This window comes from Nerophis lumbriciformis, linkage group LG18 (genome assembly GCF_033978685.3).
Source record: "Nerophis lumbriciformis linkage group LG18, RoL_Nlum_v2.1, whole genome shotgun sequence".
Classification (NCBI taxonomy): domain Eukaryota; kingdom Metazoa; phylum Chordata; class Actinopteri; order Syngnathiformes; family Syngnathidae; genus Nerophis; species Nerophis lumbriciformis.
The window spans coordinates 43586189-43612500 of NC_084565.2; the positions used below are offsets into that span (position 1 = coordinate 43586189).

Here is a 26312-nt window from a genome sequence, read left to right on the forward strand (position 1 = left end):
CCTTTCCAGCCGGCGTCATCATAAAAGCTAACTCGAAGGGATGGATGAAGAAAAGATGAGCGAGTGGTTAAGGTAAGTTTAAGTTTACGCGAAGAGGCCGGGTGGCTTTTTTCACGCAGCTTCGTCCATGTTGATATACGACTCCATGCGCGCCCACATCACGCTGGTTTTTAATATATTATTAAAGTTTGACTGACCTATCTGACTGTTTTTTTGACATTCCTTTAGCGCAGTTAGATGCGGCTTACAACACGGGGCGGCTTATAGGTGGACAAAGTTTTGAAATATGCCGTTCATTGAAGGCGCGGCTTATAACCCAGGGCGCCTTATGGTGCGGAAAATACGGATTGATTTAGTGCAAATTCCTAATGACACATAAGAACATGGTACTCAGATAAATAGATTAAAATACATAAAAGTAGCAAGCTCACATGCACAGTCATGCTTGTTTATTGCTCTCAGGTAAAAAGTGTTTCTGTTTGTGCGGCATTTTATTGTCCTGTACCTCGGTAGTTCAAAAAAAGTTGATGTCCGGGGTGAGATGGGTCCCTTATGATGTTTTGGGCCTTTTTGAGGCACCTGGCACTGTACACTTCACCTAGGGAGAGGAGAGAGAGCAGCCAGTCATCTTCATGGAACTTTTTATCACCCTCTGAAGTGTGTTTCTCTCTGTGCCCGTGCAGCTGCCGTACCACACACTAGTGTTTTTCAACCTTTTTGGAGCCAAGGCACATTTGTTGCGTTTAAAAAATGCGGAGGCACACCACCAGTAGAAATCATTAAAAAAGTTGACAGTAAAAAGTTGTGGCAATTGTTGGATATGACTTTAAAGCATAACCAAGCATGCATCACTATAGCTCTTGTCTCAAAGTAGGTGTACTGTCACCACCTGTCACATCACACCCTACTTTTTTGCTGTTTTCCTGTGTGTAGTGTTTTACTTCTTGTCTTGCGCTCCTATTTTGGTGGATTTTTCCCTTTTTTTATGTATTTTCCTGTAGCAGTTTCATGTCTTCCTTTTGAGCGATATTTCCCGCATCTACTTTGTTTTAGCAATCAAGAATATTTCAGTTGTTTTTATCCTTCTTTGTGGGGACATTCATGTTCGGATGTACAGTACATTGTCTTTGCTCCACAGTAAGTCTTTCAGGCATGTGATTTGACCAAAATCACAATAACACGGTTCAACGTCTTGACTGCCTGCACGACATCAAAGTCTGGCTTTCAGCTAACTTCCTGAGCCTAAATGAAGACGAAACAGAAGTTATGTTGTTCGGTCCAAGTCGCTCTCCCTCCCCCAACGTTGACCTCGGCACTCTGACCCCGTATCTCAGCGACTGTGTCACAAACCTGGGGGTAAAGTTCCACTCAGATTTTAAATTCGAAAAACAAATCAGCAGCGTCGTTCAAAAAAGCTTTTATCAATTACGCCAAATAGCGAAAGTGCAGAACTCTGCTGCTCGTCTGCTAACACAGACCCGCAGACGTGAGCACATCACCCCTATTTTAGCGTCCCTTCACTGGCTCCCTGTGCGTTACCGAATCAATTTTAAACTCCTTTTATTTGTTTTTAAATGTCTAAACAACCTCGCGCCAACCTATCTCTCCGACCTCCTTCAGCCTTACTGCCCCACCCGATCCTTAAGATCAGCCGATCAGCTGCTGTTGACGGTCCCTGACACAAGGCTGAAGCTTAGAGGTGACAGAGCTTTCGCCGTTGCTGCTCCCAAGCTCTGGAACGACCTACCCCTGAGTGTTAGACAAGCCTCTTCTCTTCCTGTTTTTAAATCTCTCTTAAAAACATACTTTTATTCCATGGCTTTTAACACTGAGTGATATCCATCCTGCAATGGATACATTATACACCCCCGCTACATTATACACCCCCGCTACCAAACCCCGCCCACCTCAACCGACGCACAGAGGGGAGGGGGGCGCGGGGGTAATGTGTGAGGGAGCAGGGTTGGGTTGGGGGCGGGGTTTGGTGGTAGCAGGGGTGTATAATGTAGCCCGGAAGAGTCAGGGCTGCATGGGATTCTGGGTGTTTGTTCTGTTGTGTTTGTGTTGTGTTAAGGTGCAGATGTTCTCCCGAAATGTGTTTGTCATTCTTGTTTGGTTTTGGTTCAAAGTGTGGCGCATTATTAGTAAGAGTGTTAAAGTTTTTTTTATATGGTCACCGTCAGTGTAACCTGTGTGGCTGTTGACCAAGTATGCCTTGCTGCAGGGCCGGCCCGTGGCATAGGCCGTATAGGCAAATGCTAAGGGCGCCGTCCATCAGGGGGCGCCATGCCATGCCAGTGCCACAAATGTTGGAGAAAAAAAAAAAAAAAGTTGTTACTATTATTTCTAAATACAAAAAATAATCTCACGTTAATTAAAATGCAAAGTAAAGCCTATTTAATAGAAATATTATTTGTTACAACATTACGCCCCCCCCCCCCCCTCCTCCCCCCGCACGGTGCGCCCCCTCCCTTCCCGTATCATGACTCTTTTTGGACGTCACCACATCAAAAAATCAACACAAGATGTCAAAACGGCCAAAACTGTCAGGTGCCCAGGGAAGAAAAAAGAGAAAAGAAGAGGAGGAGAAACGAGAAAAGACAGAGTTAGCAGGTAGGTAACGTTAGCCTACATGAAATTATTTGTCTGTTACAGAATGTGATAGTAACCTGGCTTTTTAGCATTAAGCTAATGTTACATGACTCGGCAATTGCTAATCAATAAATAGCTAATTCTGTTTTAACGTCGGGTTAATATTGTGGAGGGGGCTAAATTGTTATGGAAAATAATAATGTAACGTTAGGTAATTACAGTACTCCCACCTTACATTCCTCAGGGACATTTGTATTAGATCTTTTAAGCAGGTGTTTTTTGTTTACATTGTTATTGCCTTCTGGTTAGCTAATGTTTGCCCTGCAGGTAATAGTCACTTTTCCACCCCTTTATATATTAGGTATAGTTGTAAGTAAAAAAAAAAAGGTCAAAGACAAAGCTATTCGGGTTCTTGTGAGTATATACACTTCACTGCCGATGTGGAGGGGGGGGGCGCCACCTAAAATCTTGCCTAGGGCGCCAGATTGATTAGGGCCGGGCCTGCCTTGCTGTCACGTACGTGAGCAAGCTGAAGATGTATATTGTATAACAAGTGTTGGGCTGGCACGCTGTTAATACAGATTGTAGAGAGCGCCAAATGTTGTACCATCATGGCACGCCCTTATTATAGCTGTAAGGGTGAAAATCGGTGAATATTAATCCCGGGAGTTTTCTGCGAGAGGCACTGAAATCCGGAAGTCTCACGGGAAAATTGGGGGGGTTCACCAAGTAAGCTGCTGAGCCGCATCAGAGTGATCAAAGAGCCGCATGCGGCTCGCCGACCCCTGTCTTAGGGGCACTCACCTTTTGTTTAGTTTTTGGTTTAAGCATTAGACACCTTTTTACCTGCACCCTGCCTCCCGCTGTTTCCCACATCTACAAAGCAATAGCTACCTACTGCCACCTACTGATATGGAAGAGTATTACACAGCTCTAGACAGCACCGACACTCAACAACAACACATCATTTGCAGACGATAATTACTGCTTTGCAAAAAATATTTTTAACCCATCCATCCATCCATCTTCCTCCGCTTATCCGAGGTCGGGTCGCGGGGGCAGCAGCTTAAGCAGGGAAGCCCAGACTTCCCTCTCCCCAGCCACTTCGTCCAGCTCCTCCCGGGGGATCCCGAGGCGTTCCCAGGCCAGCCGGGAGAGATAGTCTTCCCAACGTGTCCTGGGTCTTCCCCGTGGCCTCCTACCGGTCGGACGTGCCCGAAACACCTTCCTAGGGAGGCGTTCGGGTGGCATCCTGACCAGATGCCCGAACCACCTCATCTGGCTCCTCTCCATGTGGAGGAGCAGCGGCTTTACTTTGAGCTCCCCCCGAATGACAGAGCTTCTCACCTTATCTCTAAGGGAGAGCCCCGCCACTCGGCGGAGGAAACTCATTTCGGCCGCTTGTACCCGTGATCTTGTCCTTTCGGTCATGACCCAAAGCTCATGACCATAGGTGAGGATGGGAACGTAGATCGACCGGTAAATCGAGAGCTTTGCCCTCCGGCTCAGCTCCTTCTTCACCACAACGGATCGATACAGCGTCCGCATTACTGAAGACGCCGCACCGATCCGCCTGTCGATCTCACCATCCACTCTTCCCTCACTCGTGAACAAGACTCCGAGGTACTTGAACTCCTCCACTTGGGGCAAAATCTCCTCCCCAACCCGGAGATGGCACTCCACCCTTTTCCGGGCGAGAACCATGGACTCGGACTTGGAGGTGCTGATTCTCATCCCAGTCGCTTCACACTCGGCTGCGAACCGATCCAGCGAGAGCTGAAGATCCTGGCCAGATGAAGCCATCAGGACCACATCATCTGCAAAAAGCAGAGACCTAATCCTGCAGCCACTAAACCAGATCCCCTCAACGCCTTGACTGCGCCTAGAAATTCTGTCCATAAAAGTTATGAACAGAATCGGTGACAAAGGGCAGCCTTGGCGGAGTCCAACCCTCACTGGAAACGTGTCCGACTTACTGCCGGCAATGCGGACCAAGCTCTGACACTGATCATACAGGGAGATTTTTAACCCAAATAGGTGAAATTAGATAATCTCCCACGACACACCAGACTGTATCTCAGTGGTTGAAAAACACTGCCATACACTCAGCACACTCTCTTCATGTTTCCTCCCAGGAATATCCACGCTCTCTTCATGGGTGGAACTCTCCCGGCGATTGCAAGGCAAGAAGACGACCGACGCGCTTTCATGTCTGGGATTCCAGAAGTCCCAGGTTCAGACGGAGCAAGACGTGAAACAAGCAGTCATGGAGCAGATATTTGCCACCGTCATCAACGACTGGCACCTTTCTTCCACTCTTTGGAAGCATTCAAACACCTCAGCCTTGTTGCTGGCGGCAGCTAAAAGCATCAACTCCCTGACACTGTCCTCCAAGCACAACTTTAAGGTCAACTTGATAGCGAGAGAGACGCCCGTTCTCAGCGTTCTAGAGAAGACGGTGACTAAGCTCACATTGTGGTTGGAGAAGACTGAGCCCAGGGAGAAGGAGGAATTACTGATGGGCATCATCCATCGCCTGGTGCAACATGGCGTCACCAAACAAGTCATTCTACGCACCTGTGAAGAGAGCCTCTTATCTAAAGTGCTGTTGGCTGGAGGATGTCTGAGCGGGGGACGCACAGAAGAAGACGACAAAGAAGGCCCCCCGGCAAAGAAGCACAAATCCGATTTTTGTGAAGAAATCCAAACATGCGCTGAGTGTCCAAAACGAGTCATTGAACATCTGAAGCTGGTGGAGTGTTCACCAAGTCTCTTGATGAAGCTGACGGAAATACTTCCTTCCTGCTCCAACCTGACGTCTCTGACGCTGAACAGCGACTGTGAGTAATCCACCTTCTGTCTTCTGCATGTATTTTTCTTACTTTAAAGGGGAACATTATCACCAGACCTATGTAAGCGTCAATATATACCTTGATGTTGCAGAAAAAAGACCATATATTTTTTTAACCGATTTCCGAACTCTAAATGGGTGAATTTTGGCGAATTAAACGCCTTTCTAATATTCGCTCTCGGAGCGATGACGTCACAACGTGACGTCACATCGGGAAGCAATCCGCTATTTTCTTTATTAGGGCCCGCAATGGCCCATTGCAAAAGGAGTCCTTATGCAATGGGACATAAGGACCTATTGTTATTCGTTCGTTTTATTCTTTATTCTTTATTATTCTTCCGCCGCCTCTTTGAGCTGTAATTTGACCCACTTAACATGCTTCAAAACTCACCATATTTGACCCACACATCAGGACCTGCGAAAATTGTCTTTTAATAAAAAAAACAAACTGCAAAAATCAAAATTGCGCTCTAGCGCCCCCTAGGAAAAAAAAAAACTAGACTGCCTGTAACTCCCACTAGGAAGGTCGGAAAGACATGAAACAAAATCCTCTATGTAGGTCTGACCTAACTTTCATAATGGTACATTCTCGGGCTAAAATCAACAGGAAGTTGGCAATTCCCCCTTCAAGACAAAAAAGTACTAAAAACAGTCACTTTTGCATCTTTGAGCTGTAATTTGACCCCCTTAACATGCTTCAAAACTCACCGAACTGAACACACACATCAGGACTGGCTAAAACTGTTATGTAATGAAAAAACCTAACCCCAAATCTAAAAATTGTGCTCTACAGCAATTTTTTAATAAAACGCACAAAAAACTGCTCCTCGGATGAAAAATCAGACAAAACTGCCTGTAACTCCCACTGGGAAGGTCGGAGAGAGATGAAACAAAAATCTCTATGTAGGTCTCACTTAGACCTACCTTTCATAAATTGACAACCCCCAGCAAAAATCAACAGGAAGTTTGCTATTCCCCCTTCAAAACAAAATTTTTGTACAAACCGGTTTGTCGTTTCGCCTTCAAACTAACACAGGAGAGACATTGAACCCTTGTGATTACAACAACAGAAGCGCTTTTTAATTAACTGCTCCGGTTTTGATTTTATGACCCTTCAAAGACCCGCTGCGCTGATGCTGCTGCGCTGCTGTTTTTTTAAGATGGCTGCTTAAAAGCAGGAAGCACCAACGTGCCCACACAATGCAGACAAGGTAGGTACACTAGACAAAAGTCTTGGGACACTTCAGACTAAAAGTAGACAAAAGTATTGGGACACTTAGGACTAGCACCTGCCAAATACGCGGGCCCGAACAACGCTGCTTGCAGCTTTAATTATCTTTATTATTTTTAAAGCCTGGAATTAATACGCGTCTTTTCTTTGTAAATGTATTCAACTTTTCATTTTGTACTGCAAGCAATTTTATATCTTTTAAACTTGATCTAATATTGCAACATGAATGATCCAAAAAAATGTTCTGTTCAAATCCAAATCTGCTGGAGTCACGATTTTAAAGTCATTTATCCATCAAATTAGAATAGAATAGAATAGAAAGTATTTTATTGATCCCTGGGGGAAATTCAGCACGGCAGTTCGCTCACAATAGACAATAAACACTTACGGTAGGTATTTTTTACATGTGAATAATATATATAGTATATTATACAGCATTATTCACATGTGAATAATATAAATACAATCTATTATACAGCATTATTCACATGTGAATAATATAAATACAGTCTATTATACAGCATTATTCACATGTGAATAATATAAATACAGTCTATTATACAGCATTATTCACATGTGAATAATATAAATACAGTCTATTACACAGCATTATTCACATGTGACTAATATAAATACAGTATTATACAACATTATTCACATGTGAATAACATAAATACAGTCTATTATACAGCATTATTCACATGTGAATAATATAAATAAAGTATTATACAACATTATTCACATGTGAATAATATAAATACAGTCTATTATACAGCATTATTCACATGGGAATAATATAAGTACAGTCGTTTATACAGCATTATTCACATGTGAATAATATAAATACAGTCTATTACACAGCATTATTCACATGTGAATAATATAAATACAGTATTATACAACATTATTCACATGTGAATAATATAAATACAGTCTATTATACAGCATTATTCACATGTGAATAATATAAATAGTCTATTATACAGCATTATTCACATGTGAATAATATAAATACAGTCTATTATACAGCATTATTCACATGTGAATAATATAAATAAAGTCTATTATACAGCATTATTCACATGTGAATAATATAAATACAGTCTATTATACAGCATTATTCACATGTGAATAATATAAATACAGTCTATTACACAGCATTATTCACATGGGAATAATATAAATACAGTCTATTATACAGCATTATTCACATGGGAATAATATAAATACAGTCTATTATACAGCATTATTCACATGGGAATAATATAAATACAGTCTATTATACAGCATTATTCACATGGGAATAATATAAATACAGTCTATTATACAGCATTATTCACATGGGAATAATATAAATACAGTCTATTATACAGCATTATTCACATGGGAATAATATAAATACAGTCTATTACACAGCATTATTCACATGTGAATAATATAAATACAGTCTATTACACAGCATTATTCACATGTGAATAATATAAATACAGTATTATACAACATTATTCACATGTGAATAATATAAATACAGTCTATTATACAGCATTATTCACATGTGAATAATATAAATACAGTCTATTATACAGCATTATTCACATGTGAATAATATAAATACAGTCTATTATACAGCATTATTCACATGTGAATAATATAAATACAGTCTATTATACAGCATTATTCACATGGGAATAATATAAGTACAGTCGTTTATACAGCATTATTCACATGTGAATAATATAAATACAGTCTATTATACAGCACTATTCACATGGGAATAATATAAATACAGTCTATTATACAGCATTATTCACATGTGAATAATATAAATACAGTCTATTACACAGCATTATTCACATGTGAATAATATAAATACAGTATTATACAACATTATTCACATGTGAATAATATAAATACAGTCTATTATACAGCATTATTCACATGTGAATAATATAAATACAGTCTATTATACAGCATTATTCACATGTGAATAATATAAATACAGTCTATTATACAGTATTATTCACATGTGAATAATATAAATACAGTCTATTATACAGCATTATTCACATGTGAATAACGTAAACACAGTCTATTATACAGCATTATTCACATGTGAATAATATAAATACAGTCTATTATACAGCATTATTCACATGTGAATAATATAAATACAGTCTATTATACAACATTATTCACATGTGAATAATATAAATACAGTCTATTACACAGCATTATTCACATGTGAATAATATAAATACAGTCTATTATACAGCATTATTCACATGTGAATAATATAAATACAGTCTATTACACAGCATTATTCACATATGAATAATATAAATACAGTCTATTATATAGCATTATTCACATGTGAATAATATAAATACAGTCTATTATATAGCATTATTCACATGTGAATAATATAAATACAGTCTATTATACAGCATTATTCACATGTGAATAATATAAATACAGTATTATACAACATTATTCACATGTGAATAATATAAATACAGTCTATTATACAGCATTATTCACATGTGAATAATATAAATACAGTCTATTATACAGTATTATTCACATGTGAATAATATAAATACAGTCTATTATACAGCATTATTCACATGTGAATAATATAAATACAGTCTATTATACAGCATTATTCACATGTGAATAATATAAATACAATCTATTATACAGCATTATTCACATGTGAATAATATAAATACAGTATTATACAACATTATTCACATGTGAATAATATAAATACAGTCTATTACACAGCATTATTCACATGTGAATAATATAAATACAGTATTATACAACATTATTCACATGTTAATAATATAAATACAGTCTATTATACAGCATTATTCACATGTGAATAATATAAATACAGTCTATTATACAGCATTATTCACATGTGAATAATATAAATACAGTCTATTATACAGAATTATTCACATGTGAATAATATAAATACAGTATTATACAACATTATTCACATGTGAATAATATAAATACAGTCTATTATACAGCATTATTCACATGTGAATAATATAAATACAGTCTATTATACAGCATTATTCACATGTGAATAATATAAATACAATCTATTATACAGCATTATTCACATGTGAATAATATAAATACAGTATTATACAACATTATTCACATGTGAATAATATAAATACAGTCTATTACACAGCATTATTCACATGTGAATAATATAAATACAGTATTATACAACATTATTCACATGTTAATAATATAAATACAGTCTATTATACAGCATTATTCACATGTGAATAATATAAATACAGTCTATTATACAGCATTATTCACATGTGAATAATATAAATACAGTCTATTATACAGAATTATTCACATGTGAATAATATAAATACAGTATTATACAACATTATTCACATGTGAATAATATAAATACAGTATTATACAGCATTATTCACATGTGAATAATATGAATACAGTCTATTATACAGCATTATTCACATGTGAATAATATAAATAGTCTATTATACAGCATTATTCACATGTGAATAACATAAATACAGTCTATTATACAGCATTATTCACATGTGAATAATATAAATACAGTCTATTATACAGCATTATTCACATGTGAATAATATAAATACAGTCTATTATACAGCATTATTCACATGTGAATAATATAAATACAGTCTATTATACAACATTATTCACATGTGAATAACATTAATACAGTCTATTATACAGCATTATTCACATGTGAATAATATAAATACAGTCTATTATACAGCATTATTCACATGTGAATAATATAAATACAGTCTATTATACAGCATTATTCACATGTGAATAACATAAACAGTCTATTATACAGCATTATTCACATGTGAATAACATAAATACAGTCTATTATACAGCATTATTCACATGGGAATAATATAAGTACAGTCGTTTATACAGCATTATTCACAAGTGAATAATATAAATACAGTCTATTATACAGCATTATTCACATGTGAATAACATAAATACAGTCTATTATACAGCATTATTCACATGTGAATAACATAAATACAGTCTATTATACAGCATTATTCACATGTGAATAATATAAATACAGTCTATTACACAGCATTATTCACATGGGAATAATATAAATACAGTATTATACAACATTATTCACATGTGAATAATAAAAATAGTCTATTATACAGCATTATTCACATGTGAATGATATATATATATACAGTCTATTATACAGCATTATTCACATGTGAATAATATAAATAGAGTCTATTATACAACATTATTCACATGTGAATAATATAAATACAGTCTATTATACAGCATTATTCACATGTGAATAATATAAATACAGTCTATTATACAGCATTATTCACATGTGAATAATATAAATAGTCTATTATACAGCATTATTCACATGTGAATGATATATATATATACAGTCTATTATACAGCATTATTCACATGTGAATAATATAAATAGAGTCTATTATACAACATTATTCACATGTGAATAATATAAATACAGTCTATTATACAGCATTATTCACATGTGAATACTATGAATACAGTCCATTATACAGCATTATTCACATGTGAATAATATAGTCTATTATACAGCATTATTCACATGTGAATAATATAAATAGTCTATTATACAGCATTATTCACATGTGAATAATATAAATACAGTCTATTATACAGCATTATTCACATGTGAATAATATAAATACAGTCTATTATACAGCATTATTCACATGTGAATAATATAAATACAATCTATTATACAGCATTATTCACATGTGAATAATATAAATACAGTATTATACAACATTATTCACATGTGAATAATATAAATACAGTCTATTATACAGCATTATTCACATGTGAATAATATAAATACAGTATTATACAACATTATTCACATGTGAATAACATAAATATAGTCTATTATACAGCATTATTCACATGTGAATAATATAAATAGTCTATTATACAGCATTATTCACATGTGAATAACATAAGTACAGTCTATTATACAGCATTATTCACATGTGAATAATATAAATACAGTCTATTATACAGCATTATTCACATGTGAATAATATAAATACAATCTATTATACAGCATTATTCACATGTGAATAATATAAATACAGTATTATACAACATTATTCACATGTGAATAATATAAATACAGTCTATTATACAGCATTATTCACATGTGAATAATATAAATACAGTATTATACAACATTATTCACATGTGAATAACATAAATACAGTCTATTATACAGCATTATTCACATGTGAATAATATAAATAGTCTATTATACAGCATTATTCACATGTGAATAACATAAGTACAGTCTATTATACAGCATTATTCACATGTGAATAATATAAATACAGTCTATTATACAGCATTATTCACATGTGAATAATATAAATACAATCTATTATACAGCATTATTCACATGTGAATAATATAAATACAGTATTATACAACATTATTCACATGTGAATAATATAAATACAGTCTATTATACAGCATTATTCACATGTGAATAATATAAATACAGTCTATTATACAGCATTATTCACATGTGAATAATATAAATACAGTCTATTATACAGCATTATTCACATGTGAATAATATAAATACAGTCTATTATACAGCATTATTCACATGTGAATAATATAAATACAGTCTATTATACAGCATTATTCACATGTGAATAATATAAATACAGTCTATTATACAGCACTATTCACATGGAAATAATATAAATACAGTCTATTATACAGCATTATTCACATGGGAATAATATAAGTACAGTCGTTTATACAGCATTATTCACATGTGAATAATATAAATACAGTCTATTATATAGCATTATTCACATGTGAATAATATAAATACAGTCTATTATACAGCATTATTCACATGTGAATAATATAAATACAGTATTATACAACATTATTCACATGTGAATAATATAAATACAGTCTATTATACAGCATTATTCACATGTGAATAATATAAATACAGTCTATTATACAGCATTATTCACATGTGAATAATATAAATACAGTCTATTACACAGCATTATTCACATGTGAATAATATAAATACAGTCTATTATACAGCATTATTCACATGTGAATAATATAAGGACAGTCTATTATACAGCATTATTCACATGTGAATAATATAAATACAGTCTATTATACAGCATAATTCACATGTGAATAATATAAATACAGTCTATTATACAGCATTATTCACATGTGAATAACGTAAACACAGTCTATTATACAGCATTATTCACATGTGAATAACATAAATACAGTCTATTATACAACATTATTCACATGTGAATAATATAAATACAGTCTATTATACAGCATTATTCACATGTGAATAATATAAATACAGTCTATTATACAGCATTATTCACATGTGAATAATATAAATACAGTCTATTATACAGCATTATTCACATGTGAATAATATAAATACAGTCTATTATACAGCATTATTCACATGTGAATAACGTAAACACAGTCTATTATACAGCATTATTCACATGTGAATAACATAAATACAGTCTATTATACAACATTATTCACATGTGAATAATATAAATACAGTCTATTATACAGCATTATTCACATGTGAATAATATAAATACAGTCTATTATACAGCATTATTCACATGTGAATAATATAAATACAGTCTATTATACAGCATTATTCACATGTGAATAATATAAATACAGTCTATTATACAGCATTATTCACATGGGAATAATATAAGTACAGTCGTTTATACAGCATTATTCACATGTGAATAATATAAATACAGTCTATTATACAGCATTATTCACATGTGAATAACATAAATACAGTCTATTATACAGCATTATTCACATGTGAATAACATAAATACAGTCTATTATACAGCATTATTCACATGTGAATAATATAAATACAGTCTATTATACAGCATTATTCACATGTGAATAATATAAATACAGTCTATTACACAGCATTATTCACATGTGAATAACATAAATACAGTCTATTATACATTTAAGTACAATCAAAAAGGAACATATGCTTTATACAGTCTGATGGCTGTCGGTATGAAGGACTAGAATAAGAATAAGAATCAGAATAAGAGTTCCTCGGGATGTAATCAAAAAGGGCGGAAGATTGCAAGATTTTACAAAACGACGAGGAGAAAAGTAGCACACACTCCAGTCCAAGGGAGCAGTCGAAGAACGTGTGAGTTTGCCGTGATAACAAAGTTTAAAACATGTGAAATGTCATGTACCGTATTTTCCGCACCATAAGGCGCCCTGGGTTATAAGCCGCGCCTTCAATGAACGGCATATTTCAAAACTTTGTCCACCTATAAGCCGCCCCGTGTTATAAGCCGCATCTAACTGCGCTAAAGGAATGTCAAAAAAACAGTCAGATAGGTCAGTCAAACTTTAATAATATATTAAAAACCAGCGTGATGTGGGCGCGCATGGAGTCGTATATCAACATGGACGGAGCTGCGTGAAAAAAGCCACCCGGCCTCTTCGCGTAAACTTAAACTTACCTTAACCACTCGCTCATCTTTTCTTCATCCATCCCTTCGAGTTAGCTTTTATGATGACGCCGGCTGGAAAGGTCTCTTTTGGCAAGGTCTTCCTTTTGAATATCACCATGGGTGGAAGTTTCTGGCCATTAGCATGGCAAGCTAGAACCACAGTGAAGGACGACTTCTCATTCCCTGTGGTGCGAATATTCACCGTACGTGCTCCCGTTGTATCCACAGTGCGGTTCACAGGAATATCAAAAGTCAGTGGAACCTCGTCCATGTTGATAATGTTCTCTGGCCGGATCTTTTTTTCAGCTATCTTGTTTTTACAATATGCACGGAAAGTAGCCAGCTTTTCTTGAAAGTCTTTAGGCAGTTGCTGTGAAATAGTAGTCCGTGTGCGGATGGAGAGATTGCGTCTTTTCATGAACCGGAAACCTGTCGCTTAGTAGGAGCCATTTTGTGGTCTTTACAGATGTAAACACACAAAGGAAATGAAACGTACGGTAATATCCGCGCGCTTCTTCTTCTTCTACGCGGGCGGGTGGTTGCTTACAGTAGAAGAAGAAGCGCTTCCTGTTCTATGGGGGCGGGTGCTTACCTTGGCGGTTGCTTGCGTAGAAGAAGAAGCACTTCCTCTTCTACGGGGAAAAAAGATGGCGGCTGTTTACCGTAGTTGCGAGACCGAAACTTTATGAAAATGAATCTTAATATTAATCCATATATAAAGCGCACCGGGTTAAAAGCCGCACTGTCAGCTTTTGAGTAAATTTGTGGTTTTTAGGTGTTGCTAATAGTGCGGAAAATACGGTACATTTTTTTTCTGTCAAAATGTAAACAATGCAAACGTTTAGTTAGAAAGATGAAGTGTGCACATTATTCCTGGGCCACATTAAATAAGGTGTCAGGCCGGATCTGGCCCCCGGGCCTTGAGTTTGACACGTGTGTCTTAAAGCTATATAAACAAAGACTAGCAGAAATGTATATTGTAAAATCCCAAGGCCAAGCAGAATCCCAGAACATATTGATTACATTTTTTACTAACCATTTTCATAATAATAGCATAAGTGGTCTGTTAATAACCAACATAGTTTTTTTACCATACAATATTTCAGTCATTTTATTCCTGCCCCTCAAAGTTTCTGCCAAAAATTCACTTCACTTCACTAAATGAGTTTTAATCAGCGAAACAGCACTAGCGCCAAGTCGCCACTAAGCGCCGCTAAACCCCAACAACCTTTGATGTTTGAGGTGAAAGTTGCGTGCGCAGACTTCTCCCCAGCTGACCCCACTTTCCCCCGTGCAGCGCCCATCAGTTTGGAGTACGTGGAGTACCTGGCGGCGGCGCTGGAGAAGCTGTCCCGACGCCCCCACGCTTCCCTCAGACATCTGTCCATCTTCTCCGTGACATGCACGTCACTGCTGGCCGTCCTTCTGCACGCCTGCCCCAGGCTGACCACGCTCAAAGTGGATTTCGAGGACTTCGCTGGGCAAAACCTGCACCTTACGAGAGACTTGAGTGAGTCTCGGTGCTTTCACCCGTGTGTGTGTGTCATTGGCCTGCTCTGACCTTCCCGTCCCGCAGGTGACCTTCGGCTGGAGTGCCTGTCAATCACGCTGGACGGGCAGCTGACCTCGCCCACTTTCCTCTTGCCCGTGCTGAGACGCTGCCCCCGCCTGCTCCGGCTTCATGTGCAAGGCATGCACCTGCCGACCGGATTCTCTCAAAGGAAACTCCTCACCACGCTGTCAGGTAAGCACACATCGCTTTGAAATGTTACAACTCTTTGGACATTTGGGTCAAAGTCTGTCCCAGTTCTGAGAAGTAGGCCCACATAATCCTGTGTGAAGTTGACACCAACCTTATCTTTGCAAACATTCAAACAACACTGCCCTTGGTTTGTGCCGTTACAGTTTATAAGTTATTCTAAAACTCATTTTCTGACTAGTTTGGGGAGATTTGATACCGTAAAAGCCATAATAGGTAGACAAAAACATTTTGCAGCACACATTTTTGGGACAAGTTTAGGGAGATATATTTACATGACCTTTTGACTGTTTTGGAATTTTTTTATAGTCAACAAAGGAAAAAAAAACAAGCTCTGTTTAGGTATTTATTTGACTGGTCAAATAACATCAGATTACAAAAAAGAAAGGTTTTTTGCTGCTACAGAAAGGAGGAGAAGAGAGAGAGAGAGAGACAAAGAACTCTTCCACAACTTTATAACTTTTGGGAGTAAGACAAGGAGAGGTTGTGGGTAGGAATGTTTTGGATAAGCACGGGAAAAGGCAGATAATAACATCAATCATGAAAGAAAGCTATTTGTAAAGTAACGTTTTACTGAAAAGACAAATACATTAGTGATCAGTTAGACAAAAACATTTTGCAGCACCCATTTTTGGGACAAGTTTAGGGAGATATTTACAAGGTGTGGGGCCTTTTTATCAATAATAACACACTGTTTGGGAATTTTTCATAGTCAACAAAGAATTGTCCAGAGGAAAACTAAGCTCTGTTTAGGTATTTATTTGACTGGTCAAATAACATCAGATTACAAAAAAAAAAAGGGTTTTTGCTGCTACAGAAAGGAGGAGAAAAGAGAGAGAGAGACAAAGAACTCTTCCACAACTTTATAACTTTTGGGAGTAAGACAAGGAGAGGTTGGGGCGCTGGAAAAGGCAGATAATAACATCAATCATGGAAGAAAGCTATTTGTAAAGTAACATTTTACTGAAAAGACAGATTAGTGATCAACTAACATCACAGCAGTCTTTGTCCCTGGAGAGAATGGGGGTTTGCAGGGGCTCCAAAAATGCATAGTCCATAAAAGTGTCTTATCTCTGAAAACTGAATTATGGCAAAGAAACCACAACAAAAACATTTAAACCTCATCTGTGGTTTAGACAACAAATGACGACCATGAGCTTATGTAAAGAAATGTCGTTCTTATCTGTGCTGTAAAGTTCAAATTTGAATGACAATAAAAAGGAAGTCTAAAATATTAATTTATAAAAGCTAGGCTGAATGACGTAATTAGAAACTGATTTTAGAAAAACTTGAAAAGCGTAACAGCACAAACAATTTTTTTTTTTATGGTATAAATCAGCACAAACTTGTGTAATTTAATGGAATTAAATGTTTGCGATGACGAGCGAGGCCATCGTCACACAGCCTGATCAACTATGGCAGGAAGTCAAAACCTCCCAAAGGAAACACATTTTGTTTTTGTTTATTCACCCCACGCCCGTTTAATTTGATAACTAATCATCAATAATGTTGTTTGTTAATTTAATAATTAATCTGCAAAGGCGCCCTGAGAATAGGATCTCTAATTAGGAGCAGAATATCAGAAGTGATGCACAATGTCTCCCTCTAGTGGTAGTCTACTGTAAATACACAGGAAGTCTTTTATTTGGAGGTGCTCAGAAAAAAGGATTTATATTCAAATCACGATTTGTATTTCTTTTTATTGTAAATCGATTCATAGTATTTCAGTATCGATTTAAAAAGTAAGAAATTAATTATAATTAGGGCCCGCATGGCCCATTGCATAAGGACTCCCAAAGGGAGTCCTTATGCAATGGGACATAAGGACCTATTGAATTTGTAAGGTTTTATTATTATTATACCGGCCGCCTCTTTGAGCACTAATTTGACCCACTTAACATGCTTCAAAACTCACCATATTTGACCCACACATCAGGACCTGCGAAAATTGTCTTTTAATGAAAAAACCGAACCCCAAAACTCAAAATTGCGCTCTAGCGCCTCCTAGGGAAAAAAAAAACTAGACTGCTTGTAACTCCCACTAGGAAGGTCGGAAAGACATGAAACAAAATTCTCTATGTAGGTCTGACTTGGACCTAGATTTCATAATTGTACATCCTCGGGCAGAAATCAACAGAAAGTTGGCAATTCCCCCTTCAAGACAAAAAAGTACTAAAAACAGTCACTTTTGCCTCTTTGAGCTGTAATTTGACCCCCTTAACACGCTTCAAAACTCACCAAACTGAACGCACACATCAGGACTGGCAAAAAGTGTGATCTAATAAAAAAACCTAACCCCAAATCTCAAAATTGTGCTCTAGCGCAATTTTTTAATAAAACGCACAAAAAAACTGCTCCTCGGATGAAAAAACGGACAAAACTGCCGGTAACTCCCACTAGGAAGGTCGGAGAGACATGAAACAAAAACCTCTATGTAGGCCTGACTTAGACCTACATTTCATAATTGTACATTCTCGAGCTAAAATCAACAGGAAGTTGGCAATTCCCCCTTCAAGACAAAAAAAGTACTAAAAACAGTCACTTTTGCCTCTTTGAGCTGTAATTCGACCCCCTTAACACGCTTCAAAACTCACCAAACTGAACGCACACATCAGGACTGGCAAAAAGTGTGATCTAATGAAAAAACCTAACCCCAAATCTCAAAATTGTGCTCTAGCGCAATTTTTTAATAAAACGCACAAAAAACTGCTCCTCGGCTGAAAAAACGGACAAAACTGCCTGTAACTCCCACTAGGAAGGTCGGAGAGAGATGAAACAAAAACCTCTATGTAGGCCTGACTTAGACCTACATTTCATAATTGTACATTCTCGAGCTAAAATCAACAGGAAGTTGGCAATTCCCCCTTCAAGACAAAAAAGTACTAAAAACAGTAACTTTTGCCTCTTTGAGCTGTAATTTGACCCCCTTAACATGCTTTAAAACTCACCAAACTGAACACACACATCAGGACTGGCAAAAAGTGTGATCTAATAAAAAAACCTAACCCCAAATCTCAAAATTGTGCTCTAGCGCAATTTTTTAATAAAACGCACAAAAAACTGCTCCTCGGATGAAAAAACTGACAAAACTGCCTGTAACTCCCACTAGGAAGGTCGGAGAGACATGTAACAAAAGCCTCTATGTAGGCCTGACTTAGACCTACATTTCATAATTGTACATTCTCGAGCTAAAATCAACAGGAAGTTGGCAATTCCCCCTTCAAGACAAAAAAGTACTAAAAACAGTAACTTTTGCCTCTTTGAGCTGTAATTTGACCCCCTTAACATGCTTCAAAACTCACCAAACTGAACACACACATCAGGACTGGCAAAAAGTGTGATCTAATAAAAAAACCTAACCCCAAATATCAAAATTGTGCTCTAGCGCAATTTTTTAATAAAACGCACAAAAAACTGCTCCTCGGATGAAAAAACTGACAAAACTGCCTGTAACTCCCACTAGGAAGGTCGGAGAGACATGTAACAAAAGCCTCTATGTAGGCCTGACTTAGACCTACATTTCATAATTGTACATTCTCGAGCTAAAATCAACAGGAAGTTGGCAATTCCCCCTTCAAGACAAAAAAGTACTAAAAACAGTAACTTTTGCCTCTTTGAGCTGTAATTTGACCCCCTTAACACGCTTCAAAACTCACCAAACTGAACACACACATCAGGACTGGCAAAAAGTGTGATCTAATAAAAAAACCTAACCCCAAATATCAAAATTGTGCTCTAGCGCAATTTTTTAATAAAACGCACAAAAAACTGCTCCTCGGATGAAAAAACTGACAAAACTGCCTGTAACTCCCACTAGGAAGGTCGGAGAGACATGTAACAAAAGCCTCTATGTAGGCCTGACTTAGACCTACATTTCATAATTGTACATTCTCGAGCTAAAATCAACAGGAAGTTGGCAATTCCCCCTTCAAGACAAAAAAGTACTAAAAACAGTAACTTTTGCCTCTTTGAGCTGTAATTTGACCCCCTTAACATGCTTCAAAACTCACCAAACTGAACGCACACATCAGGACTGGCAAAAAGTGTGATCTAATAAAAAAACCTAACCCCAAATCTCAAAATTGTGCTCTAGCGCAATTTTTTAATAAAATGCACAAAAAAACTGCTCCTCGGATGAAAAAACTGACAAAACTGCCTGTAACTCCCACTGGGAAGGTCGGAGAGACATGAAACAAAAACCTCTATGTAGGTCTCACTTAGACCTACATTTCATAATTGTACATTCTCGAGCTAAAATCAACAGGAAGTTGGCAATTCCCCCTTCAAGACAAAAAAGTACTAAAAACAGTCACTTTTGCCTCTTTGAGCTGTAATTTGACCCCCTTAACACGCTTCAAAACTCACCAAACTGAACGCACACATCAGGACTGGCAAAAAGTGTGATCTAATAAAAAAAAAACCTAACCCCAAATCTCAAAATTGTGCTCTAGCGCAATTTTTTAATAAAACGCACAAAAAACTGCTCCTCGGATGAAAAAACTGACAAAACTGCCTGTAACTCCCACTAGGAAGGTCGGAGAGACATGAAACAAAAACCTCTATGTAGGCCTGACTTAGACCTACATTTCATAATTGTACATTCTCGAGCTAAAATCAACAGGAAGTTGGCAATTCCCCCTTCAAGACAAAAAAGTACTAAAAACAGTCACTTATGCCTCTTTGAGCTGTAATTTGACCCCCTTAACACGCTTCAAAACTCACCAAACTGAACGCACACATCAGGACTGGCAAAAAGTGTGATCTAATAAAAAAACCTAACCCCAAATCTCAAAATTGTGCTCTAGCGCAATTTTTTAATAAAACGCACAAAAAACTGCTCCTCGGATGAAAAAACTGACAAAACTGCCTGTAACTCCCACTAGGAAGGTCGGAGAGACATGAAACAAAAACCTCTATGTAGGCCTGACTTAGACCTACATTTCATAACTGTACATTCTCGAGCTAAAATCAACAGGAAGTTGGCAATTCCCCCTTCAAGACAAAAAAGTACTAAAAACAGTCACTTTTGCCTCTTTGAGCTGTAATTTGACCCCCTTAACACGCTTCAAAACTCACCAAACTGAACGCACACATCAGGACTGGCAAAAAGTGTGATCTAATAAAAAAACCTAACCCCAAATCTCAAAATTGTGCTCTAGCGCAATTTTTTAATAAAACGCACAAAAAACTGCTCCTCGGATGAAAAAACTGACAAAACTGCCTGTAACTCCCACTAGGAAGGTCGGAGAGAGATGAAACAAAAACCTCTATGTAGGCCTGACTTAGACCTACATTTCATAATTGTACATTCTCGAGCTAAAATCAACAGGAAGTTGGCAATTCCCCCTTCAAGACAAAAAAGTACTAAAAACAGTAACTTTTGCCTCTTTGAGCTGTAATTTGACCCCTTAACATGCTTCAAAACTCACCAAACTGAACGCACACATCAGGACTGGCAAAAAGTGTGATCTAATAAAAAAACCTAACCCCAAATCTCAAAATTGTGGTCTAGCGCAATTTTTTAATATAATGCACAAAAAAACTGCACCTCGGATGAAAACACTGACAAAACTGCCTGTAACTCCCACTGGGAAGGTCGGAGAGACATGAAACAAAAACCTCTGACTTAGACCTACATTTCATAATTGTACATTTTCGAGCTAAAATCAACAGGAAGTTGGCAATTCCCCCTTCAAGACAAAAAAGTACTAAAAACAGTAACTTTTGCCTCTTTGAGCTGTAATTTGACCCCTTAACATGCTTCAAAACTCACCAAACTGAACGCACACATCAGGACTGGCAAAAAGTGTGATCTAATAAAAAAACCTAACCCCAAATATCAAAATTGTGCTCTAGCGCAATTTTTTAATAAAACGCACAAAAAACTGCTCCTCGGATGAAAAAACTGACAAAACTGTCTGTAACTCCCACTAGGAAGGTCGGAGAGACATGAAACAAAAACCTCTATGTAGGCCTGACTTAGACCTACATTTCATAATTGTACATTCTCGAGCTAAAATCAACAGGAAGTTGGCAATTCCCCCTTCAAGACAAAAAAGTACTAAAAACAGTCACTTTTGCCTCTTTGAGCTGTAATTCGACCCCCTTAACACGCTTCAAAACTCACCAAACTGAACGCACACATCAGGACTGGCAAAAAGTGTGATCTAATAAAAAAACCTAACCCCAAATCTCAAAATTGTGCTCTAGCGCAATTTTTTAATAAAACGCACAAAAAAACTGCTCCTCGGATGAAAAAACGGACAAAACTGCCTGTAACTCCCACTAGGAAGGTCGGAGAGAGATGAAACAAAAACCTCTATGTAGGCCTGACTTAGACCTACATTTCATAATTGTACATTCTCGAGCTAAAATCAACAGGAAGTTGGCAATTCCCCCTTCAAGACAAAAAAGTACTAAAAACAGTAACTTTTGCCTCTTTGAGCTGTAATTTGACCCCCTTAACACGCTTCAAAACTCACCAAACTGAACGCACACATCAGGACTGGCAAAAAGTGTGATCTAATAAAAAAACCTAACCCCAAATCTCAAAATTGTGCTCTAGCGCAATTTTTTAATAAAACGCACAAAAAAACTGCTCCTCGGATGAAAAAACGGACAAAACTACCTGTAACTCCCACTAGGAAGGTCGGAGAGAGATGAAACAAAAACCTCTATGTAGGCCTGACTTAGACCTACATTTCATAATTGTACATTCTTGAGCTAAAATCAACAGGAAGTTGGCAATTCCCCCTTCAAGACAAAAAAGTACTAAAAACAGTCACTTTTGCCTCTTTGAGCTGTAATTTGACCCCCTTAACACGCTTCAAAACTCACCAAACTGAACACACACATCAGGACTGGCAAAAAGTGTGATCTAATAAAAAAACCTAACCCCAAATCTCAAAATTGTGCTCTAGCGCAATTTTTTAATAAAACGCACAAAAAAACTGCTCCTCGGATGAAAAAACTGACAAAACTGCCTGTAACTCCCACTGGGAAGGTCGGAGAGAGATGAAACAAAAACCTCTATGTAGGCCTGACTTAGACCTACATTTCATAATTGTACATCCTCGAGCTAAAATCAACAGGAAGTTGGCAATTCCCCCTTCAAGACAAAAAAGTACTAAAAACAGTCACTTTTGCCTCTTTGAGCTGTAATTTGACCCCCTTAACACGCTTCAAAACTCACCAAACTGAACACACACATCAGGACTGGCAAAAAGTGTGATCTAATAAAAAAACCTAACCCCAAATCTCAAAATTGTGCTCTAGCGCAATTTTTTAATAAAACGCACAAAAAAACTGCTCCTCGGATGAAAAAACTGACAAAACTGCCTGTAACTCCCACTGGGAAGGTCGGAGAGAGATGAAACAAAAACCTCTATGTAGGCCTGACTTAGACCTACATTTCATAATTGTACATCCTCGAGCTAAAATCAACAGGAAGTTGGCAATTCCCCCTTCAAGACAAAAAAGTACTAAAAACAGTCACTTTTGCCTCTTTGAGCTGTAATTTGACCCCCTTAACACGCTTCAAAACTCACCAAACTGAACACACACATCAGGACTGGCAAAAAGTGTGATCTAATAAAAAAAACCTAACCCCAAATCTCAAATTTGTGCTCTAGCGCAATTTTTTAATAAAACGCACAAAAAACTGCTCCTCGGATGAAAAAAATGACAGAACTGCCTGTAACTCCCACTAGGAAGGTCGGAAAGACATGAAACAAAATTCTCTATGTAGGTCTGACTTAGACCTACATTTCATAATTGTACATTCTTGAGCTAAAATCAACAGGAAGTTGGCAATTCCCCCTTCAAGACAAAAAAGTACTAAAAACAGTCACTTTTGCCTCTTTGAGCTGTAATTTGACCCCCTTAACACGCTTCAAAACTCACCAAACTGAACGCACACATCAGGACTGGCAAAAAGTGTGATCTAATAAAAAAAACCTAACCCCAAATCTCAAAATTGTGCTCTAGCGCAATTTTTTAATAAAACGCACAAAAAACTGCTCCTCGGATGAAAAAACGGACAAAACTGCCTGTAACTCCCACTAGGAAGGTCGGAGAGACATGAAACAAAAACCTCTATGTAGGCCTGACTTAGACCTACATTTCATAATTGTACATTCTCGAGCTAAAATCAACAGGAAGTTGGCAATTCCCCCTTCAAGACAAAAAAGTACTAAAAACAGTCACTTTTGCCTCTTTGAGCTGTAATTTGACCCCCTTAACACGCTTCAAAACTCACCAAACTGAACGCACACATCAGGACTGGCAAAAAGTGTGATCTAATAAAAAAACCTAACCCCAAATCTCAAAATTGTGCTCTAGCGCAATTTTTTAATAAAACGCACAAAAAAACTGCTCCTCGGATGAAAAAACTGACAAAACTGCCTGTAACTCCCACTAGGAAGGTCGGAGAGACATGAAACAAAAACCTCTATGTAGGCCTGACTTAGACCTACATTTCATAATTGTACATTCTCGAGCTAAAATCAACAGGAAGTTGGCAATTCCCCCTTCAAGACAAAAAAGTACTAAAAACAGTAACTTTTGCCTCTTTGAGCTGTAATTTGACCCCCTTAACACGCTTCAAAACTCACCAAACTGAACACACACATCAGGACTGGCAAAAATTGTGATCTAATAAAAAAACCTAACCCCAAATCCCAAAATTGTGCTCTAGCGCAATTTTTTAATAAAATGCACAAAAAAACTGCTCCTCGGATGAAAAAACTGACAAAACTGCCTGTAACTCCCACTAGGAAGGTCGGAGAGAGATGAAACAAAAACCTCTATGTAGGCCTGACTTAGACCTACATTTCATAATTGTACATTCTCGAGCTAAAATCAACAGGAAGTTGGCAATTCCCCCTTCAAGACAAAAAAGTACTAAAAACAGTCACTTTTGCCTCTTTGAGCTGTAATTTGACCCCCTTAACATGCTTCAAAACTCACCGAACTGAACGCACACATCAGGACTGGCAAAAAGTGTGATCTAATAAAAAAACCTAACCCCAAATCTCAAAATTGCGCTCTAATAAAACGCTGAAAAAACTGCTCCTCGGAAGAAAAAAAATGACAAAACTGCCTGTAACTCCCACTGGGAAGGTCGGAGAGACATGAAACAAAAACCTCTATGTAGGTCTCACTTAGACCTACATTTCATAAATTGACAACCCCCAGCAAAAATCAACAGGAAGTTTGCTATTCCCCCTTCAAAACAAAATTTTTGTAAAAACCGGTCACCTTTCTTCAAAATCTATCTCCTCTGAGCGCATTTGTCGTTTCGGCTTCAAACTAACACAGGAGAGAGATTAAACCCTTGTGATTAAAAGTATAGATGGGATTTTTAATAACTGCTCCGGTTTTGATTTTATGACCCTTCAAAGACCCGCTGCACTGATGCTGCTGCGCTGCTGTTTTTTTAAGATGGCTGCTTAAAAGCAGGAAGCACCAACGTGCCCACACAATGCAGACAAGGTAGGTACACTAGACAAAAGTCTTGGGACACTTCAGACTAAAAGTAGACAAAAGTATTGGGACACTTAGGACTAGCACCTGCCAAATACGCGGGCCCGACCAATGCTGCTTGCAGCTTTAATTTTTAAATGGATTTTTAAAAAAACATTTAGTCCAACACTGCACTTAAAAGTCGTGCGTCAGCGGCCAAGAAGAGCTGCTACTGAGTATATTTGACACTTTATCATGGAATAATGAAACAAATATAATACTATCATTAATTTCAACCAAATAAATATCTGCTTGAGTTCTATCAAAGCAAGTTATTCATCAAATACACTGTAGGAATGACAATAGATTTTACAGTAAAAAAACAACAACTATAGTACTGTTTGTCCATTTACAGTAATATGCTGTAAAAACCATCGGAAATTTCAGCTGCCAGTTTTTTTTACAGTGTATGTAATACAAATATAATTAAAGCTGCAAGCAGCATTGGTCGGGCCCAATACTTTTGTTCAGTTTTCGTCATAAGTGTCCCAATACTTTTGTCTACTTTTAGTCCGAATTGTCCCAATACTTTTGTGTAGTGTACCTACCTTGTCTGCATTGTGTGGGCACGTTGGTGCTTCCTGCTTTTAAGCAGCCTTCTTGAAAAAACAGCAGCATCAGCGCAGCGGCTCTTAGAAGGGTCATAAAATCAAAACCGGAGCCGGAATCAAAACTCTTTCGATAACTTTTAATCAGAAGAGTTCAATCTCTCTCCTG

At 37.2% G+C, this 26312-nt stretch overlaps 1 protein-coding gene and 1 long non-coding RNA gene across 3 annotated transcripts in view; one reads left to right on the top strand and one right to left on the bottom strand.

The window, feature by feature from the left end:
* The window catches only part of LOC133617998 (leucine-rich repeat-containing protein 41-like), a 40625-nt gene that overhangs the window by 9898 nt on the left and 4415 nt on the right, over positions 1-26312 (top strand). For both annotated transcript variants that reach the window (XM_061978448.1, XM_061978447.1), the window contains exons 3-5: positions 4728-5432; positions 15612-15824; positions 15891-16058. In XM_061978448.1, the coding sequence (XP_061834432.1) occupies positions 4859-5432; positions 15612-15824; positions 15891-16058 (955 nt within the window). In that variant the 5' untranslated portion in view covers positions 4728-4858. The remainder of the gene's footprint in view (positions 1-4727; positions 5433-15611; positions 15825-15890; positions 16059-26312) is intronic.
* LOC133618000 (uncharacterized) lies at positions 482-16086 on the bottom strand. The gene is made up of 3 exons (XR_009817099.2): positions 15876-16086; positions 15641-15802; positions 482-598 (listed from the first exon to the last, which is right to left on the bottom strand). It is a non-coding gene; the product is annotated as an uncharacterized lncRNA (long non-coding RNA).